The following is a 17,142-nucleotide window of genomic DNA, read 5'->3' on the forward strand; positions in this document are numbered from 1 at the left end:
AATACAAATCCGTATTCACAGAATACTATCCCTACAGATTGAGTTTTCCGAAAAATGGTTCCAAGACTCATTAGTGAAGGCAGTAAACAGAATAAACTAGTTAGTGTCTTCATTTTTAGATTACCTTTAGCATTAATTGTGCGAACTGCATACGCAGCTGACACAAGGCGCTTCGTTATTACTAGATAAATTCTTTGTTCTGCTATATTTTTCAATATTGGCAGGTGTGGCTGTGGAAAATATCAGTTAGTTTACAACTGTAATATGCTTTCCTAGTGAAAAACATAGAAACGTTCTGGTAACATGCTGACTATTGTACATTCAGAAATTCTTCTATATAGTATAAGTTATCGGGAAAATACGACTACGGTTTGTATTTGAAGTTTCTTAGACTCCTCACATTACTAGATCAAAAGTGTGCTACGTTTTTGAAATTGTTATGTAACGATGTTAATTTCATATGTTTGTGGTTAATATAAAGATAGGATAATATTTATTGATACCTATGGAATCACAATTATTAGTAGTCCCAGCAGTCGTTCTAAATACGAACAGTGTTACAGTCTGAAGACAAGATGAAAGCTTGCTAAAAAAAATGAAATCAGTATTTGTACGATCTTCGGCAGTATCCTTAAATCATTCACTGTCGTATAAGAGTTTTCTACGTTTTTCGGTCACTTTTATCTGACTAGTTATTACAACCGCCATTTACGCAGTCGTCTGTGTTGCTACGTAAACCCAAAGCACAGCTATCCCTGCCCAATTCTTACTTTAAAAAATTACAAGAAACCTCTTGCATTTTTACAATGTTAGGGAAGATGCTGAATCCGAAATGTTGGCTACAATGGATGGGCCCGCACGCTGTGAAAGTACATTCGTGACACTTTATTAGAGGTAACAGATAATACTCGATACCTCTCAATGATGGTACTGTCGTCACTTCCACTATCGATAACTTTATGTATTCGAGGTTTTGTTGGTAAACGATGCACGGTGTCAACATTGCCGCGGTAATCATGCGCTGATGGGACACGTTGATTGTAGAGGTAGTCAGTGTAGCGTGTGAACAGCGGTCTCGAAATAGTGTTACAATGATAGGAGACAGATGCTAACCATTCGCTGATAAAGTAATTTCAAGAATATACCCAGACGAAATGTTTTGGTATATATTTTTATTAGTATCCAGTGTAAAACTTTTGCTTATCCCAACATAGTGAGTATTAAAAAATTAATAAAATTTTGGGAATAGTCCCTGAAGCATAACAGAATCTCATGATTTTCTCAACATTTATAAGCTAGGGTATAATATGCTAAGGGCTGTAACTTGTGAGCTGTGTGGTAAACTGATTCCTTTTAATTTTTAGCCGTTCAACAGATTTTGAAGTTCATCGTAATTGGCTCGCCGTAACTCATAGCCTACCGATCAAGGAGTGGTACAATGACACAACTTCAGAGTGGACGCTTGATTACCCACCCTTCTTCGCCTGGTTTGAGTACATTCTGTCGCACATTGCACAATTCTTTGATCCTGAAATGCTAAAAGTTACGAACCTCAATTATGCATCCTACTCTACAGTTTTATTCCAAAGACTGTCTGTAATTGTAGCAGACCTCATGCTAGCCTTTGGTACAAAAGAGTAAGTGTAATTGGTAGCTGAAAGTACTGTATACTGAGTTATCTTGTGTAGTGTTTGATTCCACTGAATGATGCCAGATAGGTGCAATTTTTGTGTACAAATTTGCTTATAGTTACTTGGAAAGGTAACTGAAACAGTCATATGTCACTGTGAAATTTCGAATATTTAAAGTAAAATGAATTGTAGACCCAATAAATGTGTGTGCTGTATAAAAAAAAGCACAATTGTCTTGCATATGCAAATGTTTATTATTTGTAGATACTCAATTATGAACTAGGAAAAACATTAAAATTTCTTAGAGAGGGTAATATTTCAGGTTGTTGCCTTTATTATTATCATTCTAAATGTGCAAGTAACTCTTTTGACACGATCTTTCTTTTGTTTCTTTGTAAATAATCTTTGTCCATTTTTGTACTATACTACTTTTGTTACATAAATAATTATATATAGCATAGAAAGAAATTGTTTCCAACAGCTCTCTTTGATCAGTAGTTTCATTTCCACATCTATATCCACACTCTGCAAACCACTGTGAAGCATATGGCAGTAGAAACCTCCCAATATATAACATGTTAGGGTTTCTTCCCAATCCATTCTGGTTCTTGAAACTAAGTAGGCTTTTGCACCTAACTTAAGTTATCTGCAAGTTCAGGTTTTTCAGCATGTTTATGATGCTCTCCTGTGGGCCAAAAAATCCTGTAAGACAACAGAGACTGTCCAACCTTTCTATAAGAAAACAGGCCAAGAATAATATTTGCAAATTTCTACTCTGCAGACAGTGTCCAGATCAGTTTTCAAAGAGAAAATGAAAACAATAAGGCACTTGTAATGTCATTACAGCACGTGATTGTTGTTTCCAAACTCTGTCTCTAACTTTATGTATGACAACCAGACCCTTTTATGTAATGATACTGTCACAACTCCGCAGCTAGATGTTGTCTTAAAATAACAAAACTGATCATAATCCAGTAAATGTGTATTAACACAGCTGTGGTCGTTTTCGTTAATCAATACTGACTGTGTACATATTGTGTCCACACAGCTAGACTGCCTAACTACTTGATGATGTGACTGCAAGACGATTGTGATTCCTTTCCACATGTTATTCTCACTTTAATGCTGTCATTTTCTTTGTAAGTGATGTATTATCATAGAAAATTGTGCTGTGAGGCATTAATGACTGGAAATATGCAAAATATGTTAAGATGTTGATTTGTATGTTTCTGAAATATGAGCAATTATATGAAGAGCTACAGTGGCTGAACTTAGCCATCTAAGAAGCTCAATAACGTAATTCTTTCAGTTCAGATTTTTGTTTTTATTAGTTGCTATTAGTTTCTAGCTACAACACTAGGAGAAAGTTTGGTTTTCACTATTCTTGGCTAAATCTAACTTTGGCACAGAAAGGCATTAAATTATGCTTCCATGGAAGTCTTTGATCACTTAGCATAACGCATCAAAATTCTGAAAGATAGTCAACAAGCATTTAAAAATAAATTGCATGACAACTGCTCCTACTACATAGGTGAATTTTTAGATATGAATTAGTAATTTTACAATCATTTTAAAAATTCAGGTGCCACAAAAAGAAAGCTATTGTTAAACTGACACACTACACTTCAGTACGAAGTGTCATATTCATGATCTATGGAGCAAGTGTTGATCCAATCTAATAAGTATGTACATCTAAAAATCTGGAACTTTGTCCCATTTGCACTCACTATTGTTCATGTTGTACCTTACCTGTTAATATTTTTCTGTTTGTTTGTTTGTTAAGAAGTGAATATACTGCGTTTTCCTGAGGTATGTGATAGTCCATTTGCAGAGAACAACTCCACAATACTTTGAAAAACATTTCTTCTTTTGGTGTCTCTTTAACAGGACGAATCTGGCTTCACTAAGGACTCAACTGGCTGAAACAATGACATTACAAACGAAAGAAACCAATATTGCACTGTTTACTTTGGTTTTGGAGGGGGAAGGGATTGACAAATGAAATTCCACTTGCAGCTGTGATAACTTAAATCAGTTGCAACATATGAATGCCTTCTGGTGAAGTTGGAGAAAGACTGGTGCCACATGGCACTTTTGCCAGAAATAGGCGCCGGCCAGTGTGGCCGAGCGGTTCTAGGCGCTTCGGTCTGGAAACGCGCGACCGCTATGGTCGCAGGTTCGAATCCTGCCTTGGGCAGGGATGTATGTAATGTCCTTAGGTTTGTTAGGTTTAAGTAGTTCTAAATCCTAGGGCACTGATGACCTCAGATGTTAAGTCTCATAGTGCTCAGAGCCATTTGAGCTATAAATAGGTACCTGGCTGACTGTAGACTTCAGGGAATACAAGTCTACCGCATCCACTGACTGAAAAGTTTTACCAAGTAGCTGAAACCATTTGGCACCATAGGAGTCAATTAATTGGAATGTCACTAAATTCTAATGCAGCCAGAAAACGTAAAAGTCCCAGTTTCTCAGGTCTTGTACAATGACACAAATGATCACAAGTTGTGTGAAACCAGTGTGTTGAGCAGCCAGAATAATTCCATTTGCTACCTATGTTGCTCATTTGTTTCTCCATTTGCTGGGCATCTGAAATTACTGTTTGTGGTGTCCTTCGTAGTGTTCCAAGAACTTGAAACTCCAAATCAATGTTATTTGATGTTGCAGTACTCGGAAAGCTAATAAATGATCTCTTTCCTACCTTGTACAAGAATGTTAGAAAGCAGTAAGGTAATCAGCATTGCATTATAAGCTGTGCACATTCTCTCTTAAGAGTTTACAAAGAAAAGCTGAAAATTTGTCACCAGCTGCGCAAATACCAGAACAGTTTGCATCTATTTGAAAGTTCGGGTCAGTAGTACATCAGTGACAGTTGATTCAGGTGGAGATTAAGAGTGGCTCGAAACGCAACCATGAAGTGACTAAGTAGTCCAGTGTTGTCTCCCATACAGATCCTGGCTGGAGTTTTTGTCCTGTGCAGGTGACTATGGTGCTGCTGGGCATAGGCGTGCACCTTCAGAATTGAGAATTTTTCCATCAGTTCTAGTGCATCTATTTGAGACATCGAGAAAAACTTATGTATAGAACTTCGTTATCCTCTTACAGTTACATGGCTGTGTCAAAAAAAGTCTTATAAATGGAAAACTTCTTACACATTCAATCTGAGTTGTGGTCCAGCGCACTGTTTTAATCAGTCAAAAATTTTCAAAACACAGTACACATTGCTAGAGAGTGTAAGCATAGTTTCCTAAGCCACTTCTTTCAGAAAAGGTAGCCCACAAAGTACACAGTAGGGCTTCAGTGTAGTTTGGAAAGTAGGAATGAAGTACTGTGAGAAGTGAATCTGTAAAGGCAGGCCTGGATAGCTCGTTTGGTAAGAGCACTGCACACAAAAGATAAAGTGTCGGGGTTTGGGTCCTGATCCTGCACCCAGTTTAACCTGACAGAACATTTCATAAATGTAAGTGATTTACAAGGACTATTAGAAATAAGAAATTTGCAAAGATATACTTTAACAAGAGAAGCAGTTGTCTGAAAGATTGGATACCAGTAAACTTTTGCTTTCTGTAGTGTTGAACAGACCATAAAAACACTGAATTTTGTGTGTGGGGGTGGGGGGGGGGGGGGGGGGGGGGAGGGTTCATCTGCTTTGCTTACTCAGTTATACTAAGTAACTGTTGCTGCCTGCTGAATCATTGTGTGACTCAGTAAAATTCAAATATTTTTCTAACTTCTGCAAAATATTTTGTAATTAGCTTGTTTGATTCAAAAGTTTGATGTAGGTAGGTACAGTGTGTTCACAACTTTGTAACATATATGTGACGTCTCAGCAATCTGCTATAATTATTTTACAAATCTTTGCCTTCCTATCTATATTTCTGTGGTACTTGAAGTAATTTATTGCAACAACTGTGGCAGGTGTTGCCAGTATTTGAGTGCAAGTGGAGTTAGAAAAAGCAGTAAATGGAAATCTCGTTGGAAGTCTCCAGCTACAGTCCTGCAAATCCTGCTTCTGTGCAATGCTGGCCTTCTGTTGGTTGACCACATACACTTCCAATACAATGGCATGTTGTTTGGTGTCTTGCTCATGTCAATTGCAAGAATGTTACAGGTTAGTGTGGGGCATGATAATATTGGAGATGAGTTACTGTCATGTATCTTTCTCTTTATGTGTGGACAAAGGCCAACTTTTTCTAAAAAATTGTAAATCTTTGATTTTTTTGTAATTTTTTCCTTGCAATAAGTAGCAAGATTTTTTTTAGCAATTTCACAAAAAGTATTTTATAAGTAAATACTTAGAACAATGAATGGAAGCAAAGAAATTGTGTTTGAATTCAGATGTCAACATTTGAATTTTCTTGTTGTAAATAAGAGATCATTTTTAGAAACAGGTCAAACTGAAAGTTACTAAAAGTAATGTGCATTTTATTGATCCATCTGATATATGTTTGTTTATCACTGTAGAATGGACTAATCTGATGTTTGCATGAGCATGTAGTGCATGGTATCAGGCACACTTTTAGTTAGGCCTTTAAAATTTACATTTAAATTGGGCAACCTCAAATGCCCATCAACTCACCTGCAGGCAAATGCAAGTAGTGAAGGCTGCCCAACAGAAGTGTGAGGCTCTTGGCGAACCCTGCCTGTGGTTGCTTAACAAGGAGGTACAACTGCATAGTCTACAGCTCAGCTGCCTGAGTGCCTACGCATCAACTGTTTGCCCACAATTGCCTGCGAGTACCCAAATGCCCATGGGGAAAACTTGACCTGGAATAGCCTGAAGTACATTGGTCAAAAAACTTCGTTTTACTTCATTTTACGGAAGCAAAATGCAGTGTCCTGAGCTTACCATGTGCTGTTCTTCTGATCTTTTTTTTTTTTTTTTTTTTTTTTTTTTTTTTTTTTTTTTTTCCCCCCCCCAATCCCATCTATGGACTGTTAGTATTAAAATATATTCACTGCACCTTCCAAATTAAGGAACCATTTTAAGAATGAATTTCCCTATTACATGATGTGCCATGTATAATTATAGCACAGTGACCTTATTGATAACCCCAAGAGAATAAAATCAAGATGTTTAGTGTTCAATAAATAAAGTATTGTGCTGACTACTTCATTCTATGCATGTTCTACATGGTTCATTTCGATCCCAGGCTTCCTCACAATAACAAACTTCAAATGTGTCCACATACGACAATGTGCTGAAAGTCAAAGCCTATGAATTTTTTTATGTAAAAACTATTAAGGCTTATTAAATAAAGCAAACTTTATTAACATTCTACATCTTTATTCTTCAAGTGAACATACATATTTCTCAACATAGTCACACTGGGGATGAATACATTTCTCCCAGTGAGAGACTAGCTTGTTGAAACTGTCACTGTAGAATGCCTGACTTTGTTGATGGAGCCACAACTCACCTTTACTTGCACCTCCTCATCACAATCAGAGTGAAGTCTTTGGAGGTGTTTAATTTTCGGAAACAAACAAAAATTGGATGGGGCCAACTCAGGACTGTATGGAGGATGATCAATGACTGTGCAGTGCTTGTGTGTGGCCTGAAGGGGAGAGTGCTCCATGTGTGGACAGAGTCATGGAATTCGTGCTTTCAGGTTTCTGAGGGTCTCACAGTACCTCTTAGAGTTTATGGTGGTGCCTTTAGGCAAGAATTCCAAATGCACCATATCCTGAACATCACAGAACTCTGTGAGAATTACTTTGTCTGCTTATATTGTCTTGAGCTTTTTTGGCATCTGTGATGCATTTGGGTAGAACTCTAATGTTCTCATTTCTTGGGTCAAAATGGTGAGCACGGACAACAGACTATCACACATTACTGATGTCGCTAGAGTAGTCACAAAGCACAGCTTTCATTTTTCTGTGGATTTCAAATGGAGGCACTTTTTCTGCGCTGAGAAACTCGATTACAGCATCCTGTTTCTCATGCACTGGCATAGTTATGTTACACATTGTCATGTTATTCACTACAATTTGGAACCTTCTAGAGGCAGAGGGTTGCAGCTTGCATCAATGAAGTGGGAAAGTCAACCTAGTAACATGCATAACATGTAATATCTCAAACAATATTGAGAATAGAATAAAAAATTCAGAGGTATTACTTTTCAGCATGTCCTTGTATTTTTCTAGTGTGGTAAATTGTTATTTTCATATTCACAAGATTTCGTCTAATAGCTGCATTTAACACAGCCAATGCAACTGTAATTTCAGCAGACAAACCCTCCATTGTTTGCAGCAAAATTTGCCTCAGATGTGGGAGACATTTGGTTGCCAAAATATTGGTTATTAAACAATGAAAACAATCAATTTTTGACAAAGTTAGGTAATAGTATAAATAAAAAAATATACTCACCAAGTGGTGGCAGAACAAACACATAAAAGATTATAATTAGACCAGCTTTTGGAGCCAGTGTTTCCTTCTTCAGGACTGAGGGGGAAGGAAGAGGACTGGAGAGGTCTAGGAAAAGGGGTAGATTTTGGGAAAGTTCCTACTGCACCCGAAAATTGTGTGTTTGAAACAGAAAATGAAGACAGTATGGAACAAGAAGAAGAAGAATCAAACAAGCTTTCCACATCCTGTGACCTTGAGTTTGAGGGAAAAGGTCATAAACCTTACAGACTGAGTCTAGCGGAATTGAGTGATCTCATTAGAGGCCTTGACCTGTCAAAGGAGAAGGCAGAAATTTTTGTGTCTCGACTGCAGCAATGGAATCCTCTTGAAAGTGATGTCACTTGTTGTTTGCTGTGGTATTAATGGCTTAGTGAAATCTTTGAATTAGAACCATGACCCAACTGAAAGGATTCTATTCGTAGACTCCTCCAAGCTTAGTTTAAAAGCTGTGTTATTTCACAATGGCTATTGTCTTCCTTCTTTTCCTGTTGGTCATCCAGTTCATATGAAGGAGACATATGCAAATATGACAGCCCTCTTGTACTCAGTCAAATATCATAAACACAAATGGAGAATCTAAAAGTCATTACCATACTCTTAGGAATGCAACTGGGGTACACAAAACACTACTGCTTCTTATGTATGTGGGGCAGTAGGGATAGGAAATCGCATTGTATTAAAGTGGAATAGCCTGCAAGAAAACTTAACCCTAGTGAGAAAAATGTCATTGCCGAGCCTCTCATAGACCCACAAGATGTTCCTCCACTGCTGCAGATAAAGGTGGGCTTGATGAAAAGTTTTGCCAAATATATGAACCAAGAAGGACACCCCTTGACGTACATCAGAGGGAAATTTCCAAAATTAAATGATGCAAAAGTTAAGGATGGTGTTTTTATCGGGCCACAAATTTGAGAAATTGTAAAGGATCCTGCATTTGTTCAAGTTTTGAAGGGGAAAGAAAAGGAAACTTGGGAAGCCTTCAAGGGAGTTGTTCGTGGATTTTTAGGCAACAAAGGAGATGATAACTACAACCAGTTGGTGACAGTACTCTTGCAAAAACTACCATAATCTTCGATCCAATATATCCCTTAAAATCCATTTTCTCCACTCCTACCTAGATTTTTTTCTGTCCTAGTTGTGGAGCTGTCCGTGATGAACATGAAGAAAGATTCCGTCAGGACATTACTGTTACGGAACAAAGATATTAGGACCATTGGAATGAAGCAGTGCTTGTAGATTACTGTCGGTCTTTGTGTAGGGATGCTCCGGAACTCCATTACTGGAGGCACACTAAAAGATGACGATCTCAAGCAGCCACCACATGATTCTCTGCAGACCCAACCATCTGCGAGGTATTCTTCCAGCAATTTACAACTCATAAAATGTAACTACCATTAAAAAAAATTCAAATACACTTTCAATGTTGTTAGCATGTTGTTGTTGTCATTGCGTCTTCAGTCCAGTACTGCCTCATTAGTTATGTGATCTACCCATCTAATCTTCAGCATTCTTCTGTAGCACCACATTTCGAAACCTTTAATTCTCTTCTTTTCCAAACTATTTATTGTCCACTTTTCACTTCCGAACATGGCCACACTCCATACAATTACTTTCAGAAACGACTTCCTGACACTTAAATCTATACTCGATGTTAACAAATTTCTCTTCTTCAGAAACGCTTTCCTTGCCATTGCCAGTCTACATTTGATATCCTGTCTACTTCTACCATCATCAGTTATTTTGCTCCCCAAATAGCAAAACTCATTTACTACTTTTAAGTGTCTCATTACCTAATCTAAATCCCGCAGCATCACCCGATTTAATTCAACTACATACCATTATCCTCGTTTTGCTATTGTTGATGTTCATCTAATATCCTCCTTCCAAGACACTGTCCATTCCGTTCAACTGCTCTTCCAAGTCCTTTGCTGTCTCTGACAGAATTACAATGTCATCGGCGAATTTCTAAGATAAGTCGTAGGGTCAGTATTGCCTCACGTATTCCAACATTTCTGCGGAATCCAAAATGATCTTCCCCGAGGTCCGCTTCTACCAGTTTTTCCTTTTGTCGGTGAAGAATTTGCGTTAGTAATTTGCAGCCATGACTTATTAAACGGATAGTTCGGTAATTTTCATACCTGTCAACACCTGCATTCTTTGAGATTGAAATTATTATATTCTTCATAAAGTCTGAGGGTATTTCACCTGTCTCATACATCTTGCTGACCAGATGGTAGAGTTTTGTCAGGACTGGCTCTCCCAAGGCCGTCAGTAATGGAATGTTGTCTACTCCCAGGGCCTTGTTTCAACTCAGATCTCTCAGTGCTCTGTCAAACTCTTCATGCAGTATCGTATCTCCCATTTCATCTTCATCTACATACTCTTCCATTTCCATAATATTGTCCTCAAGTACATCGCCCTTGTATAGACCCTCTATATACTCCTTCCACCTTTCTGCTTTCTCTTCTTTGCTTAGAACTGGGTTTCCGTCTAATCTCTTGATATTCATACAAGTGGTTCTCTTTTCTCCAAAGGTCTCTTTTATTCTCATGTAGGCAGTATCTATCTTACCCCTAGTGAGATAACCCTCTACATCCTTACATTTGTCCTCTAGCTATCCCTGCTTAGCTATTTTGCACTTCCTGTTGATCTCATTTTTGAGACGTTTGTGTTCCTTTTTGCCTGCTTCATTTACTGCATTTTTATATTTTCTCCTTTCATCAATTAAATTCAATATTTCTTCTGTTACCCAAGGATTTCTACTAACCCTCGTCTTTTTACCTACTTGATCCTCTGCTGCCTTCACTATTTCATCCGTCAAAGCTATCCATTCTTCTTCTACTGTATTTCTTTCCCCCATTCCTCTCAATCGTTTCCTAATGCCCTCCCTGAATCTCTCTACAACCTCTGGTTCTTTCAGTTTATCAAAATCCCATCTTCTTAAATTCCCACCTTTTTGCTGTTTCTTTGGTTTTAATCTACAATTCATAACCAATAGATTGTGGTCAGAGTCCATATCTGCCCCTGGAAATGTCTTAAAATTTAAAACCTGGTTCCTAAATCTCTGTCTTCTCATTATTCAAGTATCTCCAGGCCTCTTCCATGTATATAACCTTCTTTTATGATTCTTGAACCAATTGTTAGCTATGATTAAGTTATGCTCTGTGTGGAACTCTACCAGGTGGCTTCCTCTTTCATTTCTTACCCTCACTCCATATTCTCCTACTATGTTTCCTTCTCTTCCTTTTCCTACTACCGAATTCCAGTTACCCACGACTATTAAATTTTCATCTCCCTTCACTATCTGAACATTTTCTTTTATCTCATCATGCATTTCATCAATCTCTTCGTCATCTGCAGAACTAGTTCGCATATAAACTATGGTAGGCGTGGGCTTCATTTATATCTTAGCCACAATAATGCGTTCACTATGCTGTTTGTAGTAGCTTACCCATGCTCCTATTTTTTTTTATCCATTATTATACCTACTCCTGCATTACTCCTATTTGATTTTGTGTTTATAACCCTGTAGTCACCTGACCAGAAGTCTTGTTCCTCTTGCCACCGAACTTCACTAATTCCCACTATATCTAACTTTAACCTATCAATTTCCCTTTTTAAATTTTCTAACCTACCTGCCCTATTAAGGGATCTGACATTCCACACTCTGATCCGTGGAACGCCAGTTTTCTGTTTCCTGATAACAAAGTCCTCCTGAGTAGTCCCCGCGTAGAGATCCGAATGGGGGACTGTTTTACCGCCGGAATATTTTACCCAAGAGGACGCCATCATCATTTAACCATACATGCTTCATGCCCTCGGGAAAAATTATGTCTGTAGTTTCTCCTTGCTTTTAGCCGTTTACAGTACCAGCACAGCAAGACCATTTTGGTTAGTGTTACCAGGGCAGGTCAGTCAATCATCCAGACTGTTGTCCCTGCAACTACTGAAAAGGCTGCTGCACCTCTTCAGGAACCACACATTTGTCTGGCCTCTCAATAGTTAACCCTCCATTCTGGTTGCACCTACACTACAGCTATCTGTATCACTGTGATACACAAGCCTCCCCACCAACGGCAAGGTCCATGGTTCGGTGGGGGGGGGGGGGGGGGGGGGAGGTTGTTAACATATATAATTAAAATGTATATTTATCTCTTAATACATTTACATGAAATTCTGCCACCTAGTGTGTATCACAGAAACTAGAGCTAAGCAAAATTTTTCATTGCCATATTCATTTTTCTTGACTCAGAATTGGTAAGAATTGGCTCATGAAGTGCAGGAAACATTCCCAAACTACTTCTTCTTCTTCTTCGGATGATACGGTTAGAATGAACCCAATTCTGTGGATAAAATGACTTTGCACGAAACACGTCCAAACCTGTCGTAAGCTGAACATTGTGTGGGCAGAGTAGGGGAATAGAGGTGTGCAGCACTGAAATAGACAACTCATGTAGCTCTGGATTTCCATAAAATGGGGTTGTGTGAAAGGGTATTACTGTTTTCAGATTTTCACTATAGAATAATTGTGCTCATCATGTACCTAGATAGTGTAGAATGGGGGTGTACAGACTTGGAAGTACTGAGGGCCACAAACCCTGCACTGTGACTACATAAGGGAAACAGCAAAAAAACAAATTGGCACATTTGTTTCACAAATATTCATTTTGTTTCAATTTTATGCCTCCCTTGTATTATTATTGAGTGATGATCCCAAAATAAATGCTTGCGAGTTCGCAGAAACACACGAAGTTGTTGCTTACCTCTGTCGCAGAAAGTTGAGCACATTGATGAATGGCTGATTAAGCTAGCTGACACAAGGTGTATACTATAGCATACAAAAACCGCTGCCGACTAAACACTTTCATTCCCTGCATGCCCACATGCAGCTTTTGTTGCCATTGCTGCATTGTTGTGCAAGTGCAGAATTTCAAAAATAGCTTGCCACGAGACACATTATTATATTTAAAGGTTTTTTTAAATTACCGCTACCAGTCACAAACTTTGTCAACTATTGCATTACCTATTTATTTAGCGACATGTTTCGAGGGTTAACCTCATCTTCATGCTAAATGGCATTACAAAAAGAACTTTACAATAAGGTCATACTGATGTTATATAGTCTTTTTGTAAATGCTGTGGTCATCTTTGTTCTTCTGGCATGGCTGTCTCGTTGTGATCATGCTTCCAAGTTACGGCTATGTTAGTGACAATTTGTGAACAGTGACCAAGAGAGCCACGAAAATGGAAACACCGCAACACATCACAACGAGACTGCCAGCCAAAAGAACAAAGATGACCACAGCATTTACAAAAAACTATGTAACATCAGTATTACCTTATTGTAAAGTTTATTTTGTAATGCCATTTTGCCTGAAGATGAGGTTTAACCCTTGAAACATGTCACTAAATACATAAGTAATATAATAGTTGACAAAGTTTGTGACAGGTAGCATGATTTAAAAAAACCTTTATATATTTCTTGAGACAGTCACGGTCAAAAAATAGTGAAAATGGCTTCAAACACATTATTATTCTGAATTTGGATTCCCCTAAACCAATTCCAGCTAGAGTGACATGGTTTGAAAGAACTAAGTTGTACAAGGTCCTGCCCTCTGCTTTTTTGGAGGGAATTAAAAAAAAAAAAACCACACACACACACACACACACAGACAGAAGAATGAACAGTGGAGGGCAGGCCACCATCTCATCATCAGTGGTGCATCCCTGGAGTAGAATTGTGTGTTAAACTATTACTTTGTTTCGTAATGGCTTAAAAATCTGTGTTTTTTGTTTATTGCCCTCCGTGTCAGATCCTATACCCATTTGTTATTGCTCCTGCATGAAGGCATCCTCTGCTCTGCCACTTGTTTACTAGTTCTGTAACCTAGCCTTTCCTGAGTACACTCTTTTCCATTTTACTTTGTGTAGGTAGAACACAGTTATGATCACTCACATTGGCTGTAACACATAGACTGCAGGAACAGCAGCCGGTTCTGGAGGTCGATGACAGTGGAGTTCACAAAGTGAACAGTTAACCAAAACAAGTCCGGAGTATGGCAGAGTCATCTTAAGCATAAACAACAGTCCAGAGAGCAACCCAGTCACAAACATCGTACAGGCAAGGTCAAAACTCTACTTTTCAAAAGCAAATGATTAAAGGCTTCAAAGACAGCTAATGATTATAGGGTTCAAAGACCAGTCATTCACTGGCTAGCAAGAGCTATGCTGTGATAATTTCTGACCTAGTCTTGTCAGTGCCCAGCTCCACGATATGCTGGTGGCAGTGCGAGCACTTCGCATGGGAACAACGTGCAACCAGAATATGTAGCCCAAGTGTTTCTGATGTGTTCTCCCTGTCAATACTCAAGCTAGGCAGGGAATCACTGTTAGATACTAATCCCCCCTCTCCTCCACTCTGACAAATGCACATATAGTCCACAGTGTAAAGTGATTTAAAAATCATGCAAGCAGCTCACTTTGAGAATGTCTGAAAGGTTGTCAGCCAAGACGTTAAAGCAAGAATTAAGAATATCTTAGATGCAAGCCCAAAAAATGATGGAATATTTGATCCGCTAAGTAAACATCAAGAAATATATGCATATTGCAAGATCCTTCAGAAAACCCAAAGAAATCTGGTTGTTAGTCAAGTTGTTAGTGGCATCAAAGTTAGAGTCCAGTCACTCAGGGACAAGGCAGGAACTGACATTGAGAGTAGCAGCAGAAATGTTTAACTCTGTTTTGAAGCCCCATGGAATCCCTATCAGATTTTACACCTAATTTTGGCTGAGTTAGTCTCTTTGTGAACTATAATCTCTTGTAAATTCCTCGAACAAAACATCATGGCCAGCTGGAAGGAAGCACGGGGCGCACCTATCTCTGAGAAGAGTATCAGATGTGACCCACAAAACTACAATGCACTATCCTTGACATCCATTTGTTGTAGAATCTTGGAACAGATTCTGAGCTTGAACATAATGAACCCATACAGAATGACCTCCTCGATGCCAGCTAGCATGAATTTTGAAAACATCGATCATGTAAAGCCTAACTTTCCTCACACGACTTCCTGAAGACCATGGATCAAGGCAGTCAGGCAGATGCAGTATCTCTTGATTTCCAAAACACATATGGCTCAGTACCACACCTGTGCTTATTATCAAAAGTGTGTTTGTTTTGGGTATCACATGAAATTTATGACTGGATCAAGGATTTCATGGAGGAGAAGATGCAACATGGAGAGACATTCACAGATGTGGAAGTAACTCTGATTGTACCCCAGAGAAGTGTGTTTGGTCCCTGGCTTTTCACAGATGATGCTGTTATCTACAATTTGACACAGTCTGAATGAAGCTGTACAAATATTCTGTCAGACCTTTTTAAGGTTTCAAAGTGATGCAAAGATTGGCAACTTGCTTTAAATTTCCAGAAATGTGGAATTTTACTTTTCACAGAACAAAATAAAATAGTATCCTAAGAATATAATATCAGTTAGTCACAGTTGGGATCTGTAAACTGATGTAAATACTTGGGTGAAACACCTTACATGGACAGAAAATAGGAAGATCACATGGGCTTAGTCATGGGCAAAGAAGGTAGCAGACTTTGGTTTAATGGTAGAAAACTAGGGAAGTGAAATCAGTCTTTAAGGAGACTGCTTACAGATCATTTGTGCAACCCATCCTAGATTGTTACTCAGTGGTGTGGAACCTGTACCAGATAAGGCTAGCAAGGGATACTGAATTTATACAGAAAAGGGTTTGTTTGACTCACATGAGAATTTCAGAGAGATGATGAAAGAACTGAACTGGCAGACTGCTGGAGATATACAAAACTGTCCTGAGAAAAGTCTACTAACAAAACTTTCAAGAACCAGCTTTAAATGAGGACTCTTGGAGTATACTACAACCCCCTTCATATTGATCCCATAGAGATCATGTGGACAAAATTAGATCAATTATGGAACCCACAGAGGCAGATAAATAACCATTTTTTCTATGTTCCATATGTGAATGGAAGAGGAAAAAGCCCTAATAACTGATAAAGTGGGACCTATCTTCTGCTATGGACTTCACTGTGGATCACAGAGTACAGATGTAGGTTTTTATGTACACTTAACAAAGTATATGTGTTTGATTTCTTCTTGTTGCAGAGTTGGATTTTTTTGGTTATCTGGAATGATTCTGTTGTAAGTCATTGAGCAAGAACTCTTTATTTTGACTGAATATTGAGATGCATGTTTGTCATAAAGCACAGCGAATTTCTGGACTTTCATCACACAATGACAGCTCATTGCTTGTGGTTAATCCAGGGTGATGATTCTTCTGTAAAACCTGGGAATTTTAAGGAAATTACATTTTACCCAGAAAAATTAAGTAAATCTCAGGGGATTTCAAGAATTCCAAAAGATCTCAGGGAATTCTGTGTTTTCAGCCTAGCCCTGGAATTTAATTTTATTGATTTCTATAGATCACAAAGTTTAAAGTACTTAATATTTCAAAGTACGTTAATTGTATGAATAAGAGTCCATATAAATTATCGATGTTATAAACTGTGGTCAAACTATCTCAGCTGACAGTAAAAAAACGTTATTATTGTGTGATACTCCCCCCTTCCACTTATCATTAATTACCAGGAACTTCATATTATGCCATATTGCTCCCCATACCTGAAATTCTCAGGGAATTTTTTTCCCCACATTTGAGTAGTCACCCTTGTTATCTGAACAGTGTTTTGTAAGGAAGTCATGGAACGGCATGTTATTAAGTGAGACTTTTCTCTGGCTGCCTGCACAGAGAATGCTAAGTATAAACATTGTGGATAGAATGGACCCACAAAATTACAGACCAATATCATTAATATTTGTTTACTGCAACATTCTTGAACGTGAAACTTCCTGGCAAATTAACTGTGTGCTGGAACGAGACCCGAACTCGGGACCTTTGCCTTTCGTGGACAAGCGCTCTACCATCTGAGCTTCAGACTTCAGAATGTCCACTTAAGTGGGTATCAAATGGGGGTTATGAAAGATACAGAGTGACAGTTATTGAACTATATGAAAAAAAATTTAATTAGTTCCAAAATACGCTGTGCACACACTTT

The 17,142-nt window shown here is 38.3% G+C and overlaps 1 protein-coding gene across 3 annotated transcripts in view; it reads left to right on the top strand.

The window, feature by feature from the left end:
• The first annotated feature begins 633 nt into the window (after positions 1 to 633).
• Positions 634 to 17,142, top strand: part of LOC126281949 (probable dolichyl pyrophosphate Glc1Man9GlcNAc2 alpha-1,3-glucosyltransferase) — a 122,169-nt gene continuing 105,660 nt past the window's right edge. For 2 of the 3 annotated variants that reach the window (XM_049981310.1, XM_049981308.1), the window contains exons 1-3: positions 840 to 1,213; positions 1,365 to 1,637; positions 5,550 to 5,742. In XM_049981310.1, the coding sequence (XP_049837267.1) occupies positions 1,155 to 1,213; positions 1,365 to 1,637; positions 5,550 to 5,742 (525 nt within the window). In that variant the 5' untranslated portion in view covers positions 840 to 1,154. Of the gene's footprint in view, positions 1,214 to 1,364; positions 1,638 to 5,549; positions 5,743 to 17,142 lie in introns of all 3 variants that reach the window. The other variant, XM_049981311.1, reaches the window with a different exon arrangement.

Source organism: Schistocerca gregaria, chromosome 7, assembly GCF_023897955.1.
Source record: "Schistocerca gregaria isolate iqSchGreg1 chromosome 7, iqSchGreg1.2, whole genome shotgun sequence".
Lineage (NCBI taxonomy): Eukaryota > Metazoa > Arthropoda > Insecta > Orthoptera > Acrididae > Schistocerca > Schistocerca gregaria.